We start from the raw sequence: 16,688 nt of genomic DNA, 5'->3' as shown, positions 1-16,688 counted from the left end.
TTCGCCGACATTTTTCGCAATTTTTATTGATTTTCTTCATTTTCCCTCGAAAATTCCGCTGTTTCTTTGTATTTTATGAATAATTTAATTAATTTTCTCAATTTTCAGTAGGAAAATGTCGTCACAAAACGCGAATTTGATGCGAGAAGTGCGTTTGTTCGAAAATCACTCGGAACGCGAGCAAATGGAGAATTTGTCCGAGCTTTTTGCAGGTTTGTTGCATGATATTGCTGAAATATAAAATTTCTATAAGAAAATCGCGTTAAAATGGCGTATTTCCATAGATTTTCTTGAGAAACTATCGATTTTTCGAAAAATTTCCGCTAAAACTCAATAATTTGGCTTTTTTTTCGAGATTTTTCGAGATTTTATCTGGAGATAGTGAAAAAATCACCATTTTAGCCGAAAAAACACGCAAAAATCGATATTACTTCTCTAAAATCGCCAATAAAAATGGTTGAGGCTCACACTACAAACTACAAACCGAGCTGAGCCTCACCAAAGTATAAATTTCGAGTTTTCGCTTGAAAAAAGCGAAATTTTCTTTCATAATGTAGTTTTCATCGGAAAAATACACTACAAACTCGTATTTAAAGTTTTTAATTTTAATTTTAATGAAAAATCTGTTTAATTTCTATACTTTCGCTCTGAAAATAGATTTTTTTGATTGGAAGATACCAAAAAAATGTTTTTTTTCAGAAAAAGTCGTGAAAATTCGAATAAAATTACGTTTTCGAACAATTTTTCACGAAAAACACTTGAAAATTCGGTTATAAACCCCCATTATTCACGAAAAATTGTTTGAGTGAGGCTCAGAGACTACAAACTACAAACCGCGCAGAGCGCCTCACCAAAATATAAATTTCGAGTTTATAAGTGAATTTTTCCGTTCGAATGCTATTTTTATCGGAAAACTGTTGTAAATCGATTTAAAAACGAATTTCGGAAAAAAAATTGTGAAAATTAGCAAAAAAAAACTTAATTTCTGTTCAAAAACCTATTAAAAATGTATTTTTTTGCAGTTCTCAACGCTCTGGAGCACTTGGAAAAGATGTTCAGCCGTGATCACGTATCAGCTGATGAATATAAATCAGAATGCTTCAAACTAATCGATCAATACAAAGTAACAATGCGTCTAGTGCACGGAGCAACGAGTATTGAAGATTTCGCGAAAAAGTATCGACTTCATTGTCCGGCTGCAATTGAAAGAATTCGAGAAGGACGACCGATTACTGTGAAAGATGATCAGGGAAATGTTCTGAAACATATTGCGTCGATAGTCGAGGTTAATACACACAAACTACACTTGGTTGAGGCCCAGTGACTACAAACTACAAAATTTTTTGAGCCTCAACCAAGAATTTTCAGTGATTTTTGGAAAAAAAAGGCGAATATCCGGAGAGAAATTTTGCAATTATTGTTCTAAATTTGAAAATTTTTGGAAAAAACGAAAGTTTCCGATTAAAAATTGAAAATTGAATACAAACTACACGAAAATTATCGATTTGGACTTGGTTGAGGCTCAGCGACTACAAACTACAAATTTTTATGAGCCTCAACCAAAAATGTTTTCAATGTTATTTCAGAAAAAAATGTTGAAATTATTGAAAATTTAAATTTTTTCAAAAATTTCCGATTTTTTCTTTTTCGATTACCAGGAAAACATAATTTAAATTTAAAAAAAAATTCCCCGTCTCTTGTGTCGATTTACGCTGCTCTCGTGTACTCCCCGAGGAGAATCTTTCACAAATTTTGGCTAGAATTCTTGGTTTTGGACTAATTTTTTTGTATTGAGCAATGAAAATTCCGAATTCAAAATCTAAAATTTTTGGAAAAATTTTCGTTTTTTCTTGAGAAATCCGAAGGAACAGCTCAAACTACAAACTACAAACTATATCGGGCATCCGAAAATATTTTTTTTGCCACGTGGACCAAACGGCTACAAACTACAAAAAAACCTTTTTTTTTTGGATTCAATAGAATGTATTTAGAATCGAGTTGGCTGAGGCTACAAACTACAAACTACAAAAATAATTGGCTTTGTAGTGTAAAAGCGGCTGCTGCCACGTGGATTCTCGGGCTTCAATAGTTGGTTGAGGCTACAAACTACAAAAGCAGCTCTCATCAACCATGTCAAAATTGTAAATCTCTGATGTTTAAACTGAAAAAAAAAACAGTTTTTGTAGTTTGTAGCCATGTAGCCTCATCAAGAATCCACGTGGCAAAGTACAAAACTAATTTTGGATGTGTATAGTTTGTAGTTTGAGCGTTTTTTACAAATTTTTCAGTGAAAACGTTTTTTTTTTCAAACTGTAAAAAAAAGTTTTTTTTTAAATTTCGCTCCGAAAAACTAGACTACAAACTACAAACTACAAACTATAATCTCCTAATTTTTCCAGCAATTCATCACATTCCTCGATGCTCTCCGTCTCAATACCCGTGCCGTTGATGATTTGTACCCAGGACTTGATGATCTTTATAATGCAATTAATACAACTAGTCGTGTCCCAATTGATGCAATTGTAACTACAAAAGTCAAAAAATGGCATGATCGTCTGTCTTCGATGGCTGCTTCCGATGAGATTTCGGATGAAGATGCTCGTCAAATGATCTTCGATGTCGAGTCTGCCTATCAGGCATTCAATAAGGCACTCAATGAGCTTAAGCATTAATTTATTTTTCTGTGTAAATATCTGCCGCTTTTTTAAAATCACTTTCGATGAATTTGTCTGAAAAATGAACCCATTTTTGTAGTTTGTAGTCTCCGTTTTTCTCCACATTTTTCAGGGATTCAAATCGTTAAAGATATGAAAATTGAACAGAACCTTTAAATTAGACCTAGCCGCTCTTGTTATAATACGTACTAAGCTTAGGCTTAGGCTTAGTGGCAGCTTCTTTTTCATTCACATTTCGTTCTTTTAATGAATAAATGTTATTAATGAGAAATTCAAAATCATATTGCTCATTTTAGAGCAGTTTCAAAATTGTGAGTTTTTTGTCACTTTTTTGCCACTTTAATAGTTTTTGATGGGATATACCTAGTTTTTCTGAATTCTGCATATATGAATTACCCGTTTTCAACAAATTTAGACAACTTTTTATTTTTGCCCATTTTTATTTTTCAGCCATCTAATGACTGTCTTTTTTTTTTTAATTTAGGCAAAAAAATAATTTATCTGAAAACGTACAAAACTATCAATATTTGAAAAAGGGCAATTTTTTAAGGTTTAGAGATCAATTTTGAGTCCTCTAACTTCAAAAATAACCATTTTAGAGAAGTTTCAAAATTGTGATTTTTTGCCACTTTTTTGCTATTTTTGCCACTTTTCAATAGTTTTTGATGGGATATACCTAGTTTTTCTGAATTCTCCATATATGAATTACTCATTTTCAATGAATTTAGACAACTTTTTATTTTTCAGCCATCTAATGACTGTACTTTTTTTATTTTGGGCAATAAATTAATTTTTCTAAAAATGTTTGAAATGTCTATATTCTAAGAAGGGCAATTTTTTAGTGTTTATAGATCAATTTAGAGTCCTCTAACTTCAAAATGAACCATTTTAGAGCAGTTTCAAAATTGTGAGGTTTTTTCTTCATATAAGTTATAAGTATAAGTTCATATGTTCAATAAGGCACTCAATGAGCTTAAGAATTAATTTATTTGTATTGTATATAACATAAAAGATGTAAGAAAAATCAATAAGTTATGCAATATTTATACAATTAGACTTCCGAAGCGGGAAGACACAACGTCTTTCTGACCAATGAATCGGCAATCTTCTCGAATTGTGCACGATCCTCACGCCACATCTTTGCCGCGCTCACGTTCGCCGGCGATTCGTCGTTTGGTTCTGAAAAAGGAAAAAATCAATATGTTGTGGTAAAAACGAGTTTTTTTCGGAATCTCAGAAACTTCGAATTTTTTTATATTTTTCAACAAAACCAAAAAGTTTTGGTATTCGATTTTAGAGAAATCAGAAAGAATTTCCGATTGTTTCTGAAAAAAATGGAAAAATCACAATATTTCGTTTGTCGAATTTAGGAAAATTAAAAAATTCTGAATTTTTCACTAAAGTCGGGCATTTTTCGAATTTTGAAATAGCAAAATATTCAATTTTCACCAAAATCTAAAAACTTTAGATTTTAAAATTTCAGAAAAATTTTAAAAAATTGATTTTCTCTGAAAAAATCTAAAAATTAAAAATTACGTTTATCGAGTTTTGAAAATTTGAAAATTTATCGTTTTCCGAAATTCAGAAAATTTGAAAAAAAGTCAATTTCAGTTCTATTTTTTTTTGTTTTGAAGCGAAAAACGAAACTTTTTCGTTTTCTTAAAGGAGGACAAACGGTTCGGACGATTTTGAACGTATAGACCCAAAAAATGAGCTCAAATAAACGAATTCCGTAACGAAACTGCTCAAAATTTTTTCAATAATTTTTTATGGCGGTTCAAAATTTTGATAAAATTACACTGATTTTAGTTAAAATCACGAATTTTTCCCATTTTTCCGTGTTACATCCATCCGAAGTTGACTTTTTTGGAATTTTCGTCTTTTATTACATATATTGGTAGTTTATCTCATTTAATTTCATCGATTAAAGTACATTTAAAGCCGATAGGTAACCAAAAATCATCGAAATTGGTTACCTATCGGCTTTAAATGTACTTTAATCGACGGAATTAAATGAGATAAAATACCAATATATGTAATAAAGTACGATAATTCCAAAAAAAGCAAACTTCAGATGGATGTGACACGAAAAAAAGAGAAAAATTCGTGATTTTAGCTAAAATCAGTGCAATTTTATCAAAATTTTGAACCGCCATAAAAAATTTTAAAAATTTTTGATCAGTTTCATTACGAAATTCGTTTATTTGAGCTCATTTTGAGTCGATACGTTCAAAATCGTTCGAGCCGTTAGTCCTCGTTTAAAAGAGTTTTTTAAAAATCAGAAATTTTTCCAATTTTTTGAATTTTTCCTCACCAGCCAACATGCTGACAACACTGAGCAAAATCTTCTCAATCGATTGAACAGGACTCCATCGTTCATTCGACAATTCATAACCAGTCGGATCGTCTCCCGGTGCATGAAGAATCGAAATACAAACACGTCCGTCTGCGTAGATATTCGGATGGAATATACCGCATGTGAAGCGCATTTTCGGTGGAGATAGCGGATAATCCTGGAAAATTATGATTGATTTGTAGTTTGTAGTTTGTAGTCGCCGCATTTTTTTACCTTTTTAAAGGGGGTGCAGTCGCATTTTTTTATTGCTTTATTAGACTCAAAATTGTCTGAAAACACCGAATTTCGTAATGAAACTTCTTGAAAACTCTTCAGAAAAAAGTTATGACGGCTCAAAAAATGGCCTAAAATTAGTTAAAATCGGAAATTTGACCGACTTGTCAAGCGGCTGGAAACTATTTTTTTTCGAAATCACCATCAAATTTTAAGTCTACAAATTGATTATTTTTCGTTTTAAACTTCATTTAGGTATTTAAAAGTCGATGGACGGCGAGTTTTGACTCAAAAAAATTAAAAAGCTCGCCGTCCATCGATTTTTAAATACCTAAATGAAGTTTAAAACGCAAGATGATCAACGTGTAGACTTAAAATTTGATGGTGATTTCAAAAAGAATAGTTTCCAGCCGCTTGACAAGTCGGTCGAATTTCGAATTTTAACTAATTTTAGGCCATTTTTTGAGCCGCCATAATTTTTTTCTGAAAAGTTTTCAAGCAGTTTCATTACGAAATTCGGTGTTTTCAGACAATTTTGAGTCTAATAAAGCAATAAAAAAAAATTCTACTACACCACCTTTAAAATAGCCACTTTTTAACTAGTAAAAAAATTTTTAAAAAAGGTTTCACAAAATATTACACTTTTTTTGGAAAGTTGAAAAAAAAGGAACATTTCCAGTTTTTCATCCGAAAATCCACATGAAAAAGGTGAAATTTGAGATTTTCAGTTTTTGGGCCCAAAATTATGTAGTTTGTAGTCTTTTTTTTTTCACTAAAACTATAAAAAATCCTGTTAATTTTGCAAGTTTTTTGAAAATTTTTCAAAAATCTACATTGGAAAATCAATATTTTCAGCTTTTACTATTTCTCCAGAAAATTAAAATTTTTGGTTGAGTGAGGCTGAACGGGGGAAGTGTAGTTTGTAGTCGGACCTGCGGAAAAGTGATTCTCGCCGGAAATACGCCATTCGCAAAGCACGTCTCTTCGGGTCCCGTAATGAGACATTCCCATTCGAAAAAGTTGTCCTCATCGATTGGAGCGGCGATTATTCCCTCTGGTGGACGGGTTGTCAGTTCTGCAAAAATAGACAATAAATTGGTTGAGGCTCACACACACACTACAAACTACAAAAAATTGGTCTTTTATCGAAACAGCGGGGTTTTTAAGTTCAAAAAAATTTGTGTGTTGTGTCTCAGTTTTTTTTTTCAAATTTTAAATATCCACGAGGCAGTGCTTTATTATTATTTTTTGCCAAAAAAATTGGTTGAGGCTCAGTGAATTTTGTAGTTTGTAGTCTCTGAGCCTCAACCAATTCCATTTCTGCCAATTTCGAGCATTTTTTTATAGAAAAAATCTGCAAAAGTTATGTTTCACGTCTCCCAGAGAGCGTAATAAATTATTATTATAAAAGTTCTGCAAAATAGAAAATGAATTGGTTGAGGCTCATAGACTACAAACTACAAAAAATTTGGATTTTTAATTCAAAATCGCGGGGTTGTTAAGTTCGAAACTATTTTAAAAAAAGAAACGCAAATTAAAAAAAAAATCAGCTCCAACCATTTTGTGGATCAGCTAAAATCATCACATTTTAAATATCCACGTGGCATTAGCTTTATTGATTTTTATTGCCAAAAAAATTGGTTGAGTCCCAGCGAATTTTGTAGTTTGTAGTCTCCGAGCCTCAACCAATTCCATTCCTGCCAATTTTGAGAATTTTTTATAAAATTAGGCTGGAAATAAGATTTAATTCTGTGAAATTCTGAAAAATCAGTCAAAAATTTAACTCTTCAGGGAAAAATATTAAAAATTCAAATTTCTTTTTATTTTTTTAAACTAAAATTTTTAGTGTAAAACCACAAAATATCGTTTTTATTACGAAAAAAATGGGTGAGGCTAGGAAATGTGTAGTTTGTAGTCGCTGAGCCTCAACCATCAATAATTACCTTTATACTCTGTCATCAACCGCTTCAAAGCGTAACCAGCCATTATCGAGAGAAGCTGGAAAATTGCAAATGTTGAATTTTTGAGTAAAAACTTGAGGAAATGAAAATAATTAGGGTGTTTTAACCTCAAAAATCCAGAAAAAAATTTTAAAAATTAAATATTTGAAGAAAAATGCAATCTATTTTATATAGTACATGAGTTAAAACGGGTGCGTGGGAGGAACTGGGTGGGGAATACTGACCAAATTTCAACTAAAAAAGTGGCTACAGGCGGTGCAAAATGACTAGCAAAATCTCCTTTTTTTGGGGATTTCCATATAAATTATGCGTTATTCTTAATGAACGCGATGAGTCCATTGGTTGAGGCATCATGTGAGGTTACTGTATCCGCTGATGCCAATTCCGGTTGAATAACCTTTGCCAATTGCTTTCCGAGCTCAACTCTGTAAGAAAATTGATAATAGATCGATAATAAAATTGGTTGAGGCTGTCAGTCACACTACAAACTACAATTTTTGTTAGCCTCACCAAAAATATTTAAAATCAAGAAATTACGATAAAATCTAAAATGCCACGTGGATAACAGGGTTTTTCGAAATACCGGCTTAATTTCAGACTATAAACTACATTTTTTAATTCAATTAATTTTCAAAAACCGGAAACAGTACACCACGTGGATTGTAGAAACCCTATAACTAATGTCTTTTTTGAATTTCGAAAATTGGTTGAGGCTGTCACACTACAAACTACAATTATTGTTAGCCTCAACCAATTTTGAAACAGTCTTTAAAAGCCAAAATGCCATGTGAATATTAAAATTTTCAACTACATTCCGTAAATATCTAATTCTGGAATAGTAATCCAAACTTTTTTCCGACTTCGGGCCTGACTACAAACTACAACAATTCTCTGAGCCTCAACGAATCAGAAAATTCACGTGGATTTCAATTTGGATACACACGTGTGTTGTCAGAGTGTCTCATTTCGGTTTGATCTTCGGTAGATCTACAGAAAATGCGGGAGAAGAGACGCATAGTCCTCAACTGATTTTGCATGGTTTTTTCCCGAATTTTTTGTAGATCAAACCGTAATAGGACAGCCTGACACCACGTGGAAACATCGATTTTTGTAGTTTGTAGTGTGCATATGCAACACACACGTACCCCCATTGATCATAACTGCAAATATCCCAAATAATTCCCTGAACAAAGATCTTGTGCTCATAAAAAGCGATCAATGCTCCCAATGTGAATGGTGTGACAACTGGAAGTACAATAGAAGTTGTCGGTTTATTTCCTTCGAACACTTTATGTGGAAGAATCTTTGCAATCGATTCAGGGCTCATTCCAGATGATTTCAGCTCGGCTTCTGCCACGGCGGCAGTCTTTCCTTTCATTAGTGCCTCGGTTTGAGCGAGGAAGTTGGCGAGAAGAATCTGTAAATTTAATTCATTAGACTACAAACTACAAAAAAAACCGGAAATTACTTTTTCTATTTTTATTGGGAACCAAAAAAATCTCTCCTTTTTCCGAATTCTCAACAATTGAACGTTTTCAGCAAAAATTATTTTTTGGCTGAAAAATCAAAATGGGCAAAAATAAAAAGTTGTCTAAATTCATTGAAAACGGGTAATTCATATATGCAGAATTCAGAGAAACTAGGTATAACCCGTCAAAAAACATTAGAAAGTGGCAAAAATGGGTAATTTATGGCAAAAATTCACAATTTTGGTACTTCTCTAAAATGGTTCAAAAAAATTTGAGTTTTTCCTTTTCAGAAAAGTTCCAATCTTTCAAGAGAGGTTTTTTTCACATAAAAATGAACATTTTTCGTTAAAAAATTTTGAAAAAATCTAACATATTCGTTTTTTCGCTTACTTCTGAAAAAGTATATTAAAATTTGAATTTTCAAAAAAAAAATTCGTTTTTCAAAAAAATCTAAAATTCTTATTTTTCCATTATTTTCAAAAAAAATTAGAATTCTCGTTTTTTTAAAAACATTTCTTTTAAAAAACGAAAAATTTCCCATCACGTGGCATAAAAAGCACCAAAAATCCGTCATTTTTGTAGTTTGTAGTCTCTCACTCAAAATGCGGGTATCCACGTGGCATTTTTTTTCGGAAAATCGGAAATAAAAAAAATGTTTTATCCGATTTTCCGATATTTTGTTTTAAAAAAATCGGGTTTTCCCACAAAATTGGTTTATTTGTAGTTTGTAGCCCCTCAGCCTCACTCAAAATCCGGGGTTTTTTTTTTTTTATTTCAAAAAATAAAATCGAAATTTTTTGTTTTTTTTTCGATTAGTTCTCTACAAAACCTAAAACTGTTCGTCCTTGGAGAATCCACGTAGGACCAGTAGTTTTTTGTAGTTTGTAGCCTCTCAGCCTCACTGAAATCTACCTGATGATGCAATCCCCCACGAATCGGATTCAACGTCTTAACCGGAGCAATAAAATCCGCTGGAATCAGTCGAGTACCCTGATGAATCAACTGATAAAATGCGTGTTGTCCATTAGTTCCAGGTTCTCCCCAAACAATTGGTCCAGTCGAATAGTCGACACGTTGTCCGTGACGTGTCACAAATTTCCCGTTACTCTCCATATCTCCCTGTTGGAAATATGCGGCGAATCGATGCATATATTGATCATAAGGAAGAAGAGCATGAGTCTCAGCACCATAGATATTATTATAGAGTACACCAATCATTGCAAGAATAACTGGAATATTCTTTTCCAATGGAGTATTCACAAAATGCTCATCAACAGAAAATGCACCATCGAGAAGCTTCTCATAGTTATCGAATCCAATATGAACAGCAATTGATAGTCCAATAGCTGACCAAAGGGAATATCGCCCACCAACCCAATCCCAGAACTCAAACATATTCTTCTCATCAATTCCGAATTCAACAGCTTTCGTAACATTCGTTGAAAGTGCGACAAAGTGCTTAGCAACTGCTCCAGCATCTCCGGCTTTTGCCAAAAACCATTCTTTCGCTGTTTCAGCATTAGTGATTGTTTCTTGAGTTGTGAATGTCTTTGATGCAATGATGAACAGTGTTGTTTCGGCGTTGAGCTTCTTTGTGACCTCTGCCACGTGGGTTCCGTCGACGTTCGACACGAAGTGCACATTCGGTCCGATTTGGTAGTTTTTCAGCGATTCGGTGACCATGAGTGGTCCTAGATCTGATCCTCCGATTCCGATGTTCACAACGTCGGTGATTTTTTTTCCGGTGTAACCAGTCCATGAGCCTGAAATATGATTGGATGAGGTTTACACTACAAACTACATAATTTTGCCACGAAAGAAGTGATTTTTTAGAAGACTAATTAGAAAAAATTAGAGTTTTTCAGACAAAAATAACAAAAATTTCAATTTTTCAAAAAAAATAACGTTGGATTTTCTCAAAATTCTGAATTTTCACTATTTTGGTTGAGGCTCAGACACTACAAACTACAAAAATCCTTTCAGCCTCACTCAAAATTCAAAATTTTAAATATTTTGGTTGAGGCTCACACTACAAACTACAAAAATCTATTAGCCTCACTCAAAATTCTAAATTTTTACTATTTTTGGTTGAGGCTCACACTACAAACTACAAAAATCTATTAGCCTCACTCAAAATTCTAAATTTTTACTATTTTTGGTTGAGGCTCAGAGACTACAAACTACCAAAAAACTGAGCCTCTACCAACAAACTCGGTGTTGTTTTTTGTGATTTTTTGGAGTTTCGGGCTTCAAATCGCTGAGAATTTCGAAAAATAAGCGAAATTTAGCCAAATTCATGGAATTATAATTTTAAAAGCGTGGCAAAATGTTTAGAAATCCACGTGTCATCTTTACAAAAACTAACCCGAAATAATCTCATTGCAAAACTCTTTCATATGAGCCAAAACTCGATTAACATCAGGCATGACGTCCTTTCCGTCGACCAAGATTGGCCGATTGGCACGATTACGGAGTGCCACGTGGAGAACCGCACGATTTTCGGTGAAATTGATCTTTTCGGCGGAGAACATGGCATTACGGGACTCCTCGACACCACGTGACTTGGCGAGACGCATCAGAAGTTGGAATGACTCGTCAGTGATACGATTCTTTGAGAAATCAAACAGGAAATCGCCATCTGGAGTTGCGAAGAGGCGGCTGAAATAAAAATTCCAAATTATTTGGGTATATTTCTGGCTTTTTTTTGGGAAAATTTGGCTAGATTGCAGCAAAAAACAGCGTTCTACGTGGATTTTGAGTATTTCCAGATTTGGTGAGGCTCAGATCAAATTGTAGTTTGTAGCCTCTGAGCCTCAACCAATTTTATCACTCAAAAATCAACTTTTTTCGTGAATTTCTGTAAATTCTAGAATATATGAGGCTCAAGATAAGCTCAACCAACCTGTTCAACCGGAAATCCACGAATTTTCAGAAAAATTCAGGTATTTCCAGATTTGGTGAGGCTCAGAGCAAATTGTAGTTTGTAGCCTGCGCCTCAACCAACTTTGCCGCACCAAAAAACACGTGGATTGCAGTAAAAATACACTTTTTTCGTGAAATTCAGCGTATTTCAAGGATGGATAAGGCTCAGGATAAGATCAACCAACTTGTCCAAAAGAAAATCCACGTATTTGCAGAAAAATTCAGGTATTTCCAGATTTGGTGAGGCTCAGAGCAAATTGTAGTTTGTAGCCTGCGCCTCAACCACCATTATCGCACCGAAAATCACGTGGATTGCAGTAAAAATCAACTTTTTCGTGAATTTCTATAATAGTTGAGGCTCAGAATTTCTTGTAGTTTGTAGTATCAGCCTGATTGGTCAAATTATCCACGTGGGTTGCAGCGAAAATCTACTTTTTTAAGTTGATTCCTGTGAATTTTCAAGTTTAGTGAGGCTCAGAATTTATTGTAGTTTGTAGTGTGAGCCTCAACCACGTGGATTTTAGCAAAAATCAGGCATTTTTTCACATTTTTAGTTGCGGAAACTCACGTAAATTTCTCGAATCTAGCTGGATCCTTCTCGAAAAGCTCCAAAAGTTGAGCATCCTTCTCGTTGGCCTCCACGTGGCGTTTCAGCTCAACAAATGTGGCGTCTTGAGACAGAGACATGGCTGAAAAACGAAAAATTTGAGGGAAAATCACGGAAAAATTGCTGCAGAGCTTTGTTGAATACGTGCAGAATGCAAAAAAAACAACAACACGCACACACTCTGACGCAATTATTGATTTTTTTTTGCTTCGACGGGGGGATGAGAGAGGAGCAGAGAAGTTGAGGAACGTGTGGTTATAACCAATTTTCGGGAACTTTTTCGCAGAGATTTGCATTAAAAAGCTTATTTAAAAGCAGTTTTCCAGTTTAAAACATTAAATCATACCTTTTTCGGTGGAATCTCCGATGAAAAGCGTGCCAATTAGGTCAGAAAGGTAGCCGAGCATTTTTTTTTTGCGAAAAATGAAGCGAAAAAGCTCGAAAATCATCGAAACATTTGGGAAAAATCAAATATTCCCGGTTAAAACTGTAAAACTACGGTAGCTCTTTAAAGGTGCACGCGCAAAAATGCAAAACTTTACAAGTCTAGAATTTCAAGTAACTCTTCTTTAAATTATACACACGAAATTTCGTTCAAAATGATTAAAATTTCCAATCGAAAATTTGAATGGCGTGTTCTCTAACTATAAGCGCCGAACCACGCCATAATTCAGGGAGTAAACCGAAATATATAATAAACAAATCGTAAACATCAATGAACAAGGAGAGAAAAATCGATATTTTTGCGCATTTTCCTGTGATCAAACGACACGGGAAAACACTTGTTGTTTCTTTTTATTCTGATTTTTTACCCTAATACCTGATGATGATTTGAAAGTGAAAGTCGCTGTACATTGCTGACAAATTGGTTGAGGCTACAAACTACACATTTTTGTCAGCCTCAACCAACAGGCCACGTGGAAAGTGAAAAACTAATTTGTTTTTCATTAAACAAATTAATTTTTTTGCAAAACTGGAATATTCTGTTAAAAACGACACGAAAATCGGGGTTATGCAATGAAAATTTCCCTGAAAAAAAGTATTCAGCTGAATGGAAAATCCACTTGACAAATAAAATATTACAAGTCAAGGCACAGCTAGAAACATATTACATTTTGAAACAGAAACCAGTGAAAAAAGGGAGTGCGAATATTACAGGAAAACCGGTTTTGGGGTGAGAATTTTGAGAAAAATACATGGCAAATAAGAAATATTTTTAAAAATCGTTAGTTAAAAAACGCTTCGCGTCCATAACGATCGTACAGCTTTTCATAGTCCTCTATGCTCATTCCAGGCATCTCGAAATCGGCTCCGGCGAAGACGACGAGCTCCAGAAGCTGCTTGATGGCCACCTTATTAATCATTTTTACAGGGTAGAGCTGGCACAAAGAGCAAATTAGTTTGATTTGTTGGTCGAGGTACAGTTGCTCGCTGAGCTTGATACGTTCGTCGTCGGGCTCATCGAATTGGAGGATCTGAGAAAAAAAACAACTTGAAATTTATAATTTGGTGAGGCTCAGCGCGGTTTGTAGTTTGTAGTGTCTGAGCCTCAGCCATAATTTTTCAAGTGTTTTTTTTGTGAAAAACCGTACGAAAACGTGTTGTCATTCAATTTTCGGCAATTTAAAAAGAATTTTCATGATTTTTTTCACAAAAATTCCAATGTTTGACGATTTTGATTTAAAAAAAAAACGCTTTTTAGAGCGAATATAATGAAATTTGACAGATTTTATCTAAAATTTCGAATTCACATTTCTAAAATCGAGTTTTAGTGCACTTTTCCAGTGAAAACTGCATTTTGACAGAAAAATTCATAATTTGTTGAGGCTCGGCGCGATTTGTAGTTTGTAGTGTCTGAGCCTCAACTATCAATTTCCAGTTAATAATAAAAGTGTTTTAAAAACCATTTTTCAAGTGTTTAAATTGTTTGAAAGCGTGTTTTTATACATTTTCGGCAATTTGAGAATAATTTTCACAATTTTTCCTTAAAAAATGCCACATTTTGGCGTTTTTCAATTAAAAAAAATCCCCGAAAATTGATAATTCGGTGAGGCTCAGCGCGATTTGTAGTTTGTAGTGTGTGATCCATTCTTACCCGATCCGACGAAATAACCGTATACGTCTTCTCTCCAGGCTTTCTATACCGAATTGTTGGATCTAAAACCAATAACCGGTCTTCTGCATTCAAAAAGCACGGCGTAATGATCCTTCCCGACGGTTTTGAATAATTTATTTTCATTTTTCTCTGGCGATAATCCTCTGATGACACAAATACAGCACCACAGCGATCAGCCAAGTCTGCTACTACATTGAACCATTTAAAATTGAATGGATTAGTGATCTCCAGGAATTTAATAAAGCCCAGATCAATTAATTTCTGGAAAGCCACCAAATCATCAACTTTCGAGACTCCACAGTCTGACAGAAATTCCTGATAGTATTTCGGAAGATATACAGTGGTTTTGTGACCTCGAATCAGGAATAGAAGAATTATATCGGTTAATGGTTTGACTGGAAGATTCTGGAAATTGTATTTTTGAGAGAAAAGCAGCCCAAAAGCCCAGTGACAAACACCCACCAACTCAGGCTCATAAATCCAGTCTCTGCAGTTTTTGGTGATTTCCATGAAGGGCATCCACGTGTCATCGTCCATTGTGGCATTCAACACTGCAACGCCATCAATGACGACTGGCCGAAGCATTATAATCTTATTGGTTGGAGTGGTTCTCCATGTTAATTCAGGTGGAAATTCGTCAAAACCAACGGCGACAGAGAGGCTTCCTTGAAAAAATGAGGGTTTTGTGGGTGGCTACAAACTACAAACATCTTTTCAGCCTCACCAAAAATTCTAAATTGGCACTTTTTGGTGGAGGCGCACACTACACACTACATAAATTTGATTTTTGGTTCATTTGCTAATTTAAAAGCAATTTTTTTCGAAAAAAAAACCAAATTTTGAATTTTTGAGAAAAAAAAAAAATTAAACTTTTTAAGAGAAAAAAATAGTTTTGGATACTACAAACTACAAAAATAAGTTAGCCTCACTCAAAATGTCTTAATTTTCATTATTTTTCGTTGAGGCTCAGACTACAAACTACAACAATCAGCTAGCCTCACCAAAAAAATTTTCTATTTTTGGTAGAGGCTCAGAGACTACAAACTACACGAATCTGTTAGCCTCAACCAAAATTCTAATCTTTCATTATTTTTCGTTGAGTCTTAGACTACAAACTACAAACATCTTTTCAGCCTCACCAAAAATTCTAAATTTTCTAATTTGAAAAAATGATTTTTTCGTAGAAAAAAATAGCGAAACATTGAATTTTTGAGAGAAAAATTAGTTTTGGCTACAAACTACAAAAATAAGTTAGCCTCACCAAAAAGTTCACTATTTTTGGTAGAGGCTCAGAGGCTACAAACTACAAAACTCCTTTAGCCTCAACCAAAATTTTGAATTTTCACTATTTTTGGTTGAGGCTCAGACTACAAACTACAAACATCCTTTAGCCTCAACCAAAATCCTAAATTTTCACTATTTTTCGGTAGAGGCTCACACTACAAACTACAGGAATTCTCTAGCCTCACTAAAAAAATCTAAATTTTTAATCGTTTTTGGTTGAGGCTAAGAGACTACAAACTACAAGAATCTTTTAGCCTCAACCATTCACAAAGCTCAAAAATTATCGGAAATTTCACTTTTTCTCGATTTCGGGATGGTTTTTTTTTCTAAAATTTGATTTTTAAGCCGTCACACTACAAACTATACCTGCTCGAAATGAATGCTCGCCGTGCATTTGAATAAATCGAGAAATCAAATCCGCAATTTTTGCATCTATCAGCTCAAAACGTGTAATAAATGACTTTCCATCGTCCAAAATTTTTTCATGTCTAGCATAAACGAATTTTAAAATGTCGAAATTCGCTCTATCAAGAGCCAATTTCTCTTTTTCCGTATGCTCTTTATGTAGAATCTTCCATCCACCGTCTTTTACACTTATAGTTTTCAATGTGGTCGAAAGTTGACAGAGATTTCTATATCTTTTAACTGGATCAGTTTCCGTCACTTTTGCCGCTTCATATTCTTTCAATAAAGCTACAACTTTGTCCAGTTCCTTATCGAGCTCTTTCCATTGCTCAGGAGTTGCTTCTTCTCCGTCACTGTAATCTGAATCACTTTCTGAGCTTTCTTGATGTGTCGCTGGTTCTTCCCGATCACATTCATCATCTACAGGCACTGAAGTTGGTCCATTTCCCCAGAATGAGGTGCTCGGCTGATCGAACATTGATTCGGGGACGGAGATCAGATGTCCAGCTGTATTGAGCACTAGACGAGTGCCTGGTGGTCGTGGCGGGTCCATCTGTAATTTTTTTTTTTTTTGAACGAAGATGGGCTTCAATTGGCTAAAAATGGAGCAATTTAGCATTAAAGAATCGTTTATAATTAATAAATATTAGAAACAACACTTATTTAAACAATTTAAAAAG

The 16,688-nt window shown here is 34.2% G+C and overlaps 4 protein-coding genes across 6 annotated transcripts; 1 reads left to right on the top strand and 3 right to left on the bottom strand.

Moving 5' to 3' along the window:
- Positions 1-108: 108 nt before the first annotated feature.
- Positions 109-2,748, top strand: vps-28 (Vacuolar protein sorting-associated protein 28 homolog). Of its 2 annotated transcripts, NM_060981.7 has the most exons (3): positions 109-212; positions 1,023-1,285; positions 2,400-2,748. In NM_060981.7, the coding sequence occupies exons 1-3, from the start codon at positions 116-118 to the stop codon at positions 2,670-2,672; spliced, it is 633 nt and encodes a 210-aa protein (NP_493382.1). In that variant the 5' UTR covers positions 109-115; the 3' UTR covers positions 2,673-2,748. The 2 variants fall into 2 exon arrangements, 1 of the variants encoding a protein (NP_493382.1); NR_023947.1 differs by lacking the exons at positions 109-212; positions 1,023-1,285 and adding an exon at positions 2,000-2,088 and having other exon boundaries at positions 2,400-2,672.
- An 896-nt stretch (positions 2,749-3,644) lies between these two features.
- On the bottom strand, positions 3,645-7,242 carry ubc-14 (Ubiquitin-conjugating enzyme E2 G2). Its single transcript, NM_001383748.2, has 4 exons — positions 7,188-7,242; positions 6,177-6,319; positions 4,990-5,188; positions 3,645-3,854 (listed from the first exon to the last, which is right to left on the bottom strand). Exons 1-4 carry the CDS (start codon positions 7,228-7,230, stop codon positions 3,727-3,729), a joined length of 513 nt encoding a protein of 170 aa, NP_001370084.1. The 5' UTR covers positions 7,231-7,242; the 3' UTR covers positions 3,645-3,726.
- A 112-nt stretch (positions 7,243-7,354) lies between these two features.
- Positions 7,355-12,792, bottom strand: gpi-1 (Glucose-6-phosphate isomerase; the record flags this gene model as incomplete). Of its 2 annotated transcripts, NM_001026667.7 has the most annotated exons (6): positions 12,550-12,792; positions 12,165-12,285; positions 11,040-11,332; positions 9,587-10,437; positions 8,351-8,622; positions 7,510-7,630 (listed from the first exon to the last, which is right to left on the bottom strand). In NM_001026667.7, the coding sequence occupies exons 1-6, from the start codon at positions 12,650-12,652 to the stop codon at positions 7,510-7,512; spliced, it is 1,761 nt and encodes a 586-aa protein (NP_001021838.1). In that variant the 5' UTR covers positions 12,653-12,792. The 2 variants fall into 2 exon arrangements, with proteins under 2 accessions (NP_001370083.1, NP_001021838.1); NM_001383747.2 differs by lacking the exon at positions 12,550-12,792 and having other exon boundaries at positions 7,355-7,630.
- A 342-nt stretch (positions 12,793-13,134) lies between these two features.
- nyn-2 (Zc3h12a-like Ribonuclease NYN domain-containing protein) lies at positions 13,135-16,561 on the bottom strand (the record flags this gene model as incomplete). The annotated part of the gene is made up of 4 exons (NM_001383746.2): positions 13,135-13,678; positions 14,299-14,724; positions 14,782-14,984; positions 15,970-16,561. 4 exons carry the CDS (start codon positions 16,559-16,561, stop codon positions 13,430-13,432), a joined length of 1,470 nt encoding a protein of 489 aa, NP_001370075.1. The 3' UTR covers positions 13,135-13,429.
- Between the last annotated feature and the right edge of the window lie 127 nt (positions 16,562-16,688).

Source organism: Caenorhabditis elegans, chromosome I, assembly GCF_000002985.6.
Source record: "Caenorhabditis elegans chromosome I".
Classification (NCBI taxonomy): domain Eukaryota; kingdom Metazoa; phylum Nematoda; class Chromadorea; order Rhabditida; family Rhabditidae; genus Caenorhabditis; species Caenorhabditis elegans.
This window is presented reverse-complemented; position numbering and strand designations above follow the sequence as displayed.

Coding starts and splice junctions, on each gene's coding strand:
- vps-28 (NM_060981.7), top strand. CDS start 116: ATGTCGTCACAAAACGCGAATTTGATGCGAGAAGTGCGTTTGTTCGAA. Junction 213..1,022: donor TTTGTCCGAGCTTTTTGCAG/GTTTGTTGCATG, acceptor ATTTTTTTGCAG/TTCTCAACGCTCTGGAGCAC. Junction 1,286..2,399: donor ATATTGCGTCGATAGTCGAG/GTTAATACACAC, acceptor TAATTTTTCCAG/CAATTCATCACATTCCTCGA.
- ubc-14 (NM_001383748.2), bottom strand. CDS start 7,230: ATGGCTGGTTACGCTTTGAAGCGGTTGATGACAGAGTATAAAG. Junction 6,320..7,187: donor GTTGATGACAGAGTATAAAG/GTAATTATTGAT, acceptor CTATTTTTGCAG/AACTGACAACCCGTCCACCA. Junction 3,855..4,989: donor TGTTGTCAGCATGTTGGCTG/GTGAGGAAAAAT, acceptor TTCCTTTTTCAG/AACCAAACGACGAATCGCCG.